General features: G+C 40.0%; 1 protein-coding gene across 4 annotated transcripts; it reads left to right on the top strand.

Moving 5' to 3' along the window:
* The first annotated feature begins 275 nt into the window (after positions 1–275).
* On the top strand, positions 276–10,441 carry LOC120556394 (LIM and senescent cell antigen-like-containing domain protein 1). Of its 4 annotated transcripts, none has more exons than XM_039795977.1 (12): positions 276–463; positions 1,475–1,631; positions 1,796–1,862; positions 3,778–3,898; positions 4,100–4,249; positions 4,362–4,512; positions 5,963–6,055; positions 6,170–6,218; positions 6,355–6,430; positions 6,681–6,724; positions 8,566–8,696; positions 9,578–9,709. In XM_039795977.1, the coding sequence occupies exons 1-11, from the start codon at positions 435–437 to the stop codon at positions 8,658–8,660; spliced, it is 1,032 nt and encodes a 343-aa protein (XP_039651911.1). In that variant the 5' UTR covers positions 276–434; the 3' UTR covers positions 8,661–8,696; positions 9,578–9,709. The 4 variants fall into 4 exon arrangements, with proteins under 4 accessions (XP_039651911.1, XP_039651913.1, XP_039651914.1 ...); XM_039795980.1 differs by lacking the exon at positions 276–463 and adding an exon at positions 527–617 and having other exon boundaries at positions 3,807–3,898; XM_039795978.1 differs by lacking the exon at positions 276–463 and adding an exon at positions 1,232–1,257.
* The last annotated feature ends 115 nt before the right edge of the window (positions 10,442–10,556 follow it).

Genomic DNA, 10,556 nt, shown 5'->3' with positions numbered 1-10,556 from the left:
TCCTAATCCACCAGCAGGCTGTGTGGATGTCTATGTGACTCTATCTTGGATATTGGTAAGAAAATATGGAAGATATAAAATAAGTAACATACAGTGCATTCATGTACGCTATGTATTTTAGATATGCCCATATATCCCATTTTTGTATAGACGGTTGTCCCGCGTGTAATCCAGTATTATGAGGCTGTTTAAAATGCATACAAATCAAGGGCAGTTTGGTGTAAGAGCAGATTTAGAAAGTTGATGATCAAGGATACCATGAACACTCCCCAAGTGGGTCGCCTGAACGGCACGGCACAGCTCTGCTGGTAGGGGGCGACACGGCGTAAGACGAGTCTGTTCTGCTTACCACTGAAAACTTTGGCAACAGCGAAAGGAATTAGCTAGCACACCAATTACTGTATTAGTTTCTAAAACTGTCGTGATCGGCGGTGATGCTGGGGGTGGCTGGAATGACGGGCAGGTAAGATTATTAGCAAACATACACAACCGCTAATTTCAGCCAGCAAGCCAAAGCTAACGTCACATTAGCATGCCAACGTAACCATTGGGGTAAAGTTAGCTAGCTAACCGCTTAGCTAGAATAGATGCACCCTTTTTAAGGCACCAGCAAAAAAGTTAGTATCAACTCATATCTTGGTCCAGTTTAAATGTTGGTTCACTGTTGATACGTTATAGCTGGTTAACTAACGATATGCGAAATAATGGTAACGTTAGTGTTCTTAGGTTATTTTCCATATTGGAGCTAACTGTAAGATTAGCATGCTAACGTTAGTTAGTTAGCTAGCTAGCGGTTTTAAGTTAATGGTTTTGAATTCTCAACATAATGCGAGTTATTAGTACTCACTGCACCTGAACTCTAACGTTAACCATAAAGGTTATAAGCATTTAAGCTATCCAGGTGTGACCGTGATTGATTTGAAGTCACTAAAAGACAGCAACTAACGTTAAGAATGAATGGGGAAATGATCAACTTTAAACATGAGTTCACGTTACGTTTCCTTGGTTTAGCTAGCTGGCGTTATTGTTGTTTTAGTTTTCAACTTAATTTTAACATCTTTATGTTCCACATTAAGCCAGCATTACCCTTTAACTGAATTAAACCAACGGCATAGCTAGTATTAAAGTGTGTGTGTGTGTGTGTCTGTCTGTGTCTGTGTGTGTGTGTCTGTGTGTGTCTGTTGTCTGTCTGCACGTCGTCTCTCAGCTAGGTTTGAGTTCCTCTATTCCTTTACCAAATTAGGCGATGGCTGTGCAGTGAGTAATGGTGTTAGTGAGTTCCTCAACTGATTCACATATTATTTCCCACTCTGCATGGTGACAGCTGCTGAAACAAGCAGTTAATGTAGGAGTTGATGTGGGAAATGATAAACATTGGTGCAGCCCTGCATTCCAGCTATTTGTCAGCCTAACATTTCTCAGTGACTCTGGGGAAGTAATGTACTAATATGTATTTTCTTGTCTCATGCAACAGCATTGCTAATGCCCTGGCCAGTGCGGCCTGTGAGCGATGTAAGAGTGGCTTTGCTCCAACTGAGAAGATTGTCAACAGTAATGGAGAGCTGTACCATGAGCAGTGCTTTGTGTGTGCTCAGTGTTTTCAGCAGTTCCCAGATGGACTCTTCTATGAGGTAGTGCACTTGAATACTCACAGTAAAACACATCACAAATTAACACAATGATGAGCCATACTTTATGAACTGCATGTGTGGTGATGATTTATCTGGTACTCTTTTATATAGAGAATGTTTCTCTTAAGTGAAGGAATCACAATCTTCTTCTTCTCTCTTCACAGTTTGAAGGAAGAAAATATTGTGAACATGACTTCCAGATGCTCTTTGCCCCTTGCTGTCACCAGTGTGGTGAGTGTTATAGGCCCTCATTTGTTCATTTATGGCCTGTCCAGACCTAGTATTTGTGGGTTGTGTGGACCCCAAAAAGACTAGTGACCACATTGTGTAATGAACAAAGTATATATTCTGACTATGTCTAGATCTAATTGAGATAGCCCAGAGGCCTGTACTACAAATAAAGATCAACATGCCCTGGATTTATTTCAGTTACCCGGCTTCACCTAACCTAACAACCGCGGTCCCGCATAAGCTGTGTCACGACGGTGGTTAACAACTAGTTCAATCAACCCAGGATTTCCAAAACAGTGGTGCGCATCTTCACATAAAAGAAGCGGTGTTTGCACAGAATGACCAATCGCAAACATCTGCCAGACATGCATTTTTTGCATAAGTGCAAACTATAATTCTGCATAACTATGAAGAACACCGACATGGTTTTACATGCAAAACATAATCCAGTCGCTGCTTCCTAAAACAGGAAGGAAAGCTGGCAAAAAAAGCAGACGCGGTTAGTGCTTATCAATATCACTTCCCCATCAGTCAGGCACAAGATCTGACCATAATTACACTTGTGCTTTTCATAAACTGCCGTTGCTTTAGCCTGTTATTTCAATTGCAACCCTGGCAGTGGTAAGCGATCATGAGAGAAAAAACATAATTCAAACACACGGCTCAAGAAACCAATAAATAGCCTATACGTAATTACCTCTGCTGAAAATCTATCTTTCATAAAAATACCCATCAGGGAATGTTAACGGGGTTGTCCGTCTCTAAATGTTTTAACTTTTCTGAGCGCATCTCTCTCTCTCTCTCTCTCTCTCTCTCTCTCTCTCTCTCTCTCTCTCTCTCTCTCTCTCTTGCGCACCGAGCTCCACCTGATCTTCTAAGAACGGTGACGCCGTTATCAATCGAGTATTGATTGGTCAGTAGGCGGTGCTTTTACACCGGTTGATCTCTGATCTCCAAAATGCAGGTTAGGTGTTCAGTATAAGTTACCACGGCGATTTAACCCGGTAACAAGTGATCCACCGTCGTGATGCACAAAACCCTGGGTTGAACCTGAAGTTACCTCGTTAATACCAAATCTTGTTTCGTAGTACAGGCCTCAGGTGTGCCTCACATGATTATTTATGATTAGACTTCCTGCTTACATCTGTTTTCATTTGCGGGAGATGGGACAGGACTTAACAATATGGCCAGAGAAGGGATTGTTTTGGCTTTTTTAATTTGTGTAAGGTTGAATTTGAAACACTTGCCTAGTTGTTTGACATTGGTGTATACAGGTATGTGTGGGAGGTTTGTCAGACATAAGTAAATTTAAAATGTTTATTAAGCATTCATTTATTGCTGTCATTGTGTTCTCGCCACGCCCAAATCCTTTCTGTTGGTCCCCGTTTTGCCTTTGGATCGTTGTCTGCTCAACGTTTATCCGACAGACCTTTCACAAACCGCTCCATGCTTAGCAAGCAGTGTATACCAAAGCATCTAGCCTTCACCACATCTCCCCACACAGTTTGGGAACCACTGCACTACCGTACATATGTGAATGTAAGCATCCCTGACCTCCATATCGTGTTTAAGAGATCAGATCCCCTATTCATTACTTTCATTTCTAACTTCCCACTTGTGTTTGGATCACCCAAGATGCATTTTAGTGCTACGTAAGCTTATTTTAATACTGCTTGACTGTGTCCAAGGGGAGACAGTATGCTCTAATTAAATTAAATTGACAATTAAAATGCATTCAAAATTAAAGTGTCACTTTGAGAACACTATAGGAAGCACTGTTGTGTATTGTAGTAACACCAGGACTCCATAATGGAGTGCTCATTAGAAACTACTGTACAGTACCCAAAAATAGCATCCATCAAAGTCAAACTTAGACTTGTCTCAAACTGATCTCTCACTTATGGGTTTCCCTTAGGGGAGTTCATCATTGGTCGTGTCATTAAGGCCATGAACAATAGTTGGCACCCTGACTGCTTCTGCTGTGACATTTGCCAGGCTGTGCTTGCAGACGTGGGGTTTGTCAAAAATGCTGGCAGGTAAGTATCTCATCTTATTACAGTCTTAATATAACACTATGACAGCCTGTAAAACAGGTGGTTACACACACACGTCAAGCTGCTGACTCCCTTAACAAATAATGGAATTTTGAGCAGCTGTGACAGAGTATGTCAAAACCTCATATAATACGTAGACTTTCTTGACACCCCTACATTTTGTTCTCCTCTATTTTACCTCAGGCACCTCTGTCGACCATGCCATAACCGCGAGAAAGCTCGTGGCCTGGGCAAGTATATCTGCCAGAAGTGCCATGCCATCATCGAGGAGCAGCCACTGATCTTTAAGAATGACCCATATCACCCAGACCACTTCAACTGCAGCAACTGTGGGTCAGTCTTCCCACTCCGCCCCACTTTTTAGCACAGAAAACACTCTTCAGAATATATTTCAGGGCCACATGAAAAAATATCTTTGTGTTGTTCAATGTTTCTCTGTCCACAGGAAAGAATTGACAGTTGAAGCCAGGGAACTCAAGGGAGAGCTCTTCTGTTTGCCCTGCCACGACAAGATGGGTGTACCAATCTGTGGCGCCTGTAGGAGACCTATTGAGGGGCGTGTTGTCAATGCCATGGGCAAGCAGTGGCATGTGGAGGTTTGTCAACATAAATGAGACTATAATCCACTGGATGCAATGTTACATTCCTGTATATGTTTGGAAAAAAAGTAAGGACAGGCAAGTGTAACTGATTTAGACATCATCTCTCCATTGAGTTGCCAACTTGATGTGTCCAAATTCCCAGAGAGAGGTACATCAAGGGGCAAATTAAATAATTCAGAAGTAGTAATAAAATCATGTGGCATTTATTCAGGCAAAACCTAAATTGAGTATAACAAGTGTTTCTGTAAAATTCTTCTGCACTTTGTAAGTTGGACTAAAGGGAGTAGGCTTCAGAAAGACCACTGACAGGTTAATAATAGTGGACAAATGTCATGCTGATCAACTTTAATGGTTGATATATGTATGTAAGGCCTTCACACAGAAGAAGAATAAAAATCTAGAATACATTTCACATTTAGTTACCATAACTTATGCATATGAATTCATTAAATAAACCACTTTAGTACCAAAACACTGTTAACAAGCAACATTGAGGCAGTAGGAACGATGTGAGCACTTTTAAGTAAGATGATTTCTCCTGAGGCAGAGCACAGCAGATCAAGTTGTGTGTCTGGAGGCTGCTTATACTGTTCAAAAGCTCTATCAACAGTGTACAGCAGTTGATTTAATGCTAAAGACAGTCATTAGCTGAAATTAATCTGGTAGGCGCCAGACAAGTAGAACTAATTAAAAAGAAAATAATAACACTGGGGAACACTATAGAAATATTACAGTTGTTTCTTGACACTGGTTGGCTAAATGTGATTAAAAAAACAGTATTACAACAGTGACATGTCTCCATAGGTCAAGCCTGTAACTTTTAAAACCATTTCTAAGTAAGTAAACATATTCATGTAATATTCAGACTGATCTCAAAGTGGCGTATGTATGACACGCCAATTCGTATGCCATTTTGGCGTGTTATCAAGACGCATAATCACTTTTTAGCGTGTTTATCAACGCCGTGTGGCCTCCATTGACCTACATTACGTGTGAATTATCGCCGTAGGGAGTAGTATGAAAGGACGGAAGTCTGCATATGGGTAAAACAGGACTTTCACCCAGGAGAGCCGGGATCGTGTCCCGCGTGTGGCATTTATCAACTGTTTTTTATTTTTTTTTATTTAATTAAAGCCTTCCCCAGTGTTCATTTCCTGAACTCAACCTTTTTTTTTTTTTCCTTTTTTACATGCGGGTGACGCTGTTTTTGCGATAGCACGGCACGTTCTCGCGATATCACGTGGTGTGTATGTTTACATCCGCTGTATACAGCGTAGACATACACGTGGATAGCTCAAAACGTGTACAGATAACACGCCATTTGGCTTTAGGAAAGTGGCGTGTATGTTTATGCAAAGTCATGATGCCATGTTGTAATATTCATGTTGTGTTGGCACCTGCTCCTCTAGTCAGTTTCACACGCGACATTTGTTTTTGTTTACAGCATTTTGTGTGTGCCAAGTGTGAGAAGCCTTTCCTCGGCCATCGGCATTACGAGAGGAAGGGATTGGCTTACTGTGAGACTCATTATAACCAGGTAAGAAACAAAAGAGCCAAGTAAAATAATGGCTGTGGAGGACGTGACGCACATTATAATGTTAGCAATGTTTGCTGTATAAAAACTCAATCTCTGTGTTTCTCTGTTATCAAGCTCTTCGGCGATGTGTGCTATCACTGCAACCGTGTGATTGAAGGCGATGGTGAGTATCACTATAATAAAGCGCATATTCAGTACTGTTTTAATTTATTTATTTTTTTACATAAAATGTCACTTGAACACACAACTGTAGAATGGTCATAATATCCTTTTTTTCCCCCCTTCTGTGAACCCCTCAGTGGTGTCTGCTCTCAACAAGGCTTGGTGTGTCAGTTGTTTCTCATGCTCCACCTGCCACACTAAACTCACTCTCAAGTAAGTGATGTTGTTCATTAATAGCATCTTTTCCTAACTAATCATGTACACTACTGCCAGCTGATTGTTGTTTTCCTCTCAGGACTCGTAACACTCCTACTTAACCCCTACTTTAGTGTCCGTCTTAACACTTGTCTTTGTGTATTTCACTCTCCTGCTACAACTCTTCCCTCTTTGGCTCTTTTTCCTCCAATTTCTCCTCTCCTCTCTTCTCTCTCCTATGCTTCACCTCCCGTCTATGGTAACTCAGAGATAAGTTTGTTGAAATTGACCTGAAGCCGGTATGCAAGCACTGTAGACGGTAAGTTTATAGAGTAGTTTTCACATTTTGTTGTTGTTTTATATAATACATTTGTTAGGTGCTGTAGATGGTTGTATGGGACTAAAAGGGGAAAATTTTAAACTTGGATTTGGTTGTGGTTAGAGAATGGTGGGTTTGATGTGGTTGGTTGGTGATTTATTTTTTGTTTGAGTGTGATGGAGTGTGATGCAGGTGTGCCACAACTGTCTTTTTGTGCTTTTCATTTGCTCTGTTGAGGACCATAGTGTAGTGCTCGTGCCACACCGGGATCTTTTTAGACCACACTGGAGGTTATCTGCTTTTTTGTTTGGGAGGCTTTTGGGAGGCACAGGAGTCCGGCTAATATTATTTTGGTTTGTGTGGTGGTTGGGGATTTGGGGTTAGGTTTGGTGTGTGGGGGGTCCTATGGTGTTGAGGGGCTGGGGGGGTGTACTTGTTCAAGCTGCAGGTCAAGAGCGTTCTCATTGGTTCTGTTTCTGGGGGGGACGTACCCGGACCACTGTGGTGTCAAACCTCAACATAAAAATGCCTTGTAGTTTTGACTTTAGAAAGGATAGGACTTTTGTCGGCAGGAAGAGGGAGTCACCGTGAGTCTCTTAGTAACTCCGCTTCTAGATTCCCACTGTTGTCAGAATGCTGTCCAGCTGAACTGGTGTTCCTGCAGTTTCTGTTTGTACAAACTGTTTAGTCGTACATGCGCACAACCTTCCAGTATTTGTAGTGCGTTTTCCCCGGTGACTCTGCGAAGAAGCAGTACCAGCTTAGTGTTTCATTTTGAGTTTCCTTACCCTCTTCCGGTTTTTTGGGTGATTTTCTCGCTATCGCCCCGGGGGGGCTTTTAGACGACCCGTGTGGTTGAGCGGAGAACTCAACCCTGTGGGTATCGTTGTTGGGGGTGCCTCTTCTCTAGGGAAGAGTGGCTGCATGGATTGTGTAGTGTATGTTACTTATAGTTTTAACTTGGTTGAATAATGTTGTATGTTTTTTGTGTTTACTCAGACTAATGGTTGCTATCCGCGTACAATGAACTGCTGGAATAGTTTTATTCATATGCAAGTGTTTATGTATACATTTTAATTGGATTTACTTTTTTTTTTTTTTAGTACCCTAATCTGACATACTTAACCTATTTGGTACCTCTGTGGTATCGGTCCATCGTTTATGTGTGGGGTTTCTTCCGGTATAGTTGCTCGGTTTGTTTTTGTGTGCATAGTTTTGGGTTATATATTGTTATGTTGTTAAATGTTTACATTTTTTATATTACCCTAATTATAATACTAAAGTGTTGTTGTGTAGTTTAGTGTGATAATATTTAGTATATTACTATTTTACTTTATATAATTTCATGTCTGGTTTGTAGGAATTACGGGTAATACACAACACTAAAGCCTTTCACCTTTGTACTGTCTTTGCTTCTTGCTGGCTCTCAATATTGTTATGAGTAGCATTCTATGGTAGCAAGTTGGTATGGGCTTCTGGATTTATTTTCCACAGCTTTTTGCGATTTGCTTTTTTGTTTAAATTCACCACCTAAAGAACTTTGTACAAACGAACTGTACTAAGGGTAGTGTTGTTGTGTACAGCTAGTAATACACAACCCATATAGGTGTTATATTTATTGGTTAATATAGGCCTCATGTACGTTACGGACCGGCTTTGATTACGGTTTGTTACTCGGTTCCCGCCCATTTCGGGTTGTTGGCGTCGCTTGGTTGTATTTTTAATGACGTTAAAACAATCGTTGGTTCCTATAGTTCCGCGATTTGCCAACAGTTGACTCAAAAAGTGAGGTACAATTATTTGATACATATATTATTAATTCTAGTAATCCCCAGCTACGAGCGCATGCCTGAGGAGCTGAAACGACGCTTGGCTCGGCGTGAGCGTGATGCCAAAGACCGCAAGAAAAAAGCCGCTGTCTGTCTGTAGTGTGGTTATTGTTCACAACTCACCACTCCATCCTTGGTTGGTGCTATCGCTACCTTCTTCTTTTTCTGTGGTGTTACTTGTTTGACAGTATGGCATGATATCATTATTTCTCATGTATTTTCTAAAGTAAAACCAACATCCTGCAATTGTTTTGTGTTAATGGGGTTTGTGCAAAACCGCTATAGTATACATTTATATCAAACACAAGTTTGCCTTTACTGATGCTTATCAGTAGGGCTGCAACTAACCGTTATTTTCGTTATTGAATAATCGGCTCAATTAATGGGTTAGTTGTTTTGGTCTATAACATGTCAGAAAATAGACATCCAAGGTGACAACTTCAAATGTCTTGTTTTGTTCATTTGGTCTAAGTCCATGATATTCTGTGAATATCCTTTCAAATTGGTGAAGATGTTTTCTCCATTTCGGTGTGTGTTGGCTTATTGCATGTGTTTTCTTAAGTTGCAGTGCATCGAGCTCTCAGGGCCACTGTATTTTTTTATTTCTTTTGTCGTAATTTTTGCTTAAACAATCTGTCGATCAACTTATCGCTTAATCTAATAATTGATTTGGCTTGATTTATGAGGAACTTCTACTTCCCTCAAGCTTTATTTTTTGAGTGAGATAAGTAATTGCTGCCTTGCACTAAATGACAAACCTGCACGATAATTTCAATGGTATCCAAGATAATTCCAGATCAGAAGATCGGATGGTACCTCCTAAAAGTACGGCCCTAATGTTAGTATTATTTAAAGTGAAGAGATTGTGACCTTTTAAATAAATTTGAACCTGCAGTGATGATAATATTTAGATTAAAAAAAGAATGCATGTGGGAGGGAAATCTGAAGGGTTAATATTGGCAGACTAATAATTAGATGACATATTTATATTGACATGGTCTTTCTTCCCCTTTGCAGGAACAAGTTTGTTGAGTTTGACATGAAGCCTGTTTGTAAAAAGTGTTATGAGAAGTTTCCTCTGGAGCTGAAGAAAAGGCTCAAGAAGCTAGCCGAGTCCTTGGGACGCAAGTAAACTGCTCCTGGCCCAACAACCTGGAAGTGTTCCTCCGATGTCTGTGATGGTAAAACATCCAGGACGAATAACAACATAAGGACCCAGCGTTATACCAGAACATCAAGATTAGTCCTTTAAATGGGATCCGATTTAAAAAAAAAATATATATATATATAAATGTATATCACTGTGGTGTTGTCATAAAAGGGGCCTGTTCGCAGATGCCCTTTTTATATATATATATATATATGAAAATGTTAATTTTTTTTAAACATTCCTAAATTGTCCAAATTAGTTTTTCTCTCTAGAAAAGATGTGTTGTCCCAGTTTATGACTTTACCATGAGCATTATTTGAAAATGGCTGTCTAAAATATTCATTAATTTGAAAAGATTGCTGTTTGACATTATATTGAATTACACGTGTGCCTTGAATATATATAAACTGTGTCTTAAAATGCATATTATGGTTAAAATGTGACTTACATGCAGTTATAATAGTTATGCCTTAATATACCCCAAATCAGAATTCTACCTGCCTTCTCAACTTTGAGTGTTTAATACCTCAGAATGAATAATTTACAAAGCATCCACTGTATTCTTTAGGATATTGTAATGATGTCTCCTCTTGCTAACATGAAAAAAATAACATGTTTCAAGAAAAACTTAGATATGAGGTATCACTGGGAGCAAGGCTTATATACAAACCATTAAGTGTTAATGAATCCACTGGATATGGTTAATATAATAAATATCAGATGGTAATTAACTGGTGCCTCCTATCATTTTCTACTAGCCTGGCTGGGCAGGTACACATTGTATTGAAATAATGACTCCATGACTGCTGATTTGTCCAATTGGTCCCTAAATCCCAATGTTTTCAA

This window comes from Perca fluviatilis, chromosome 3 (assembly GCF_010015445.1).
Source record: "Perca fluviatilis chromosome 3, GENO_Pfluv_1.0, whole genome shotgun sequence".
Classification (NCBI taxonomy): Eukaryota; Metazoa; Chordata; class Actinopteri; order Perciformes; family Percidae; genus Perca; species Perca fluviatilis.
The sequence above is the reverse complement of the archived record's forward strand: the minus strand, read 5'-3'. Positions and strand labels throughout refer to the sequence as shown.

Bases quoted from the DNA above. Each gene is read 5' to 3' on its own strand.
- LOC120556394 (XM_039795977.1), top strand. From the start codon at position 435: ATGCTGGGGGTGGCTGGAATGACGGGCAG. The intron at 6,056-6,169 runs GTAAGAAACAAA...TCTGTTATCAAG, and splicing joins GTGAGACTCATTATAACCAG to CTCTTCGGCGATGTGTGCTA. The intron at 6,431-6,680 runs GTAAGTGATGTT...ATGGTAACTCAG, and splicing joins CACACTAAACTCACTCTCAA to AGATAAGTTTGTTGAAATTG.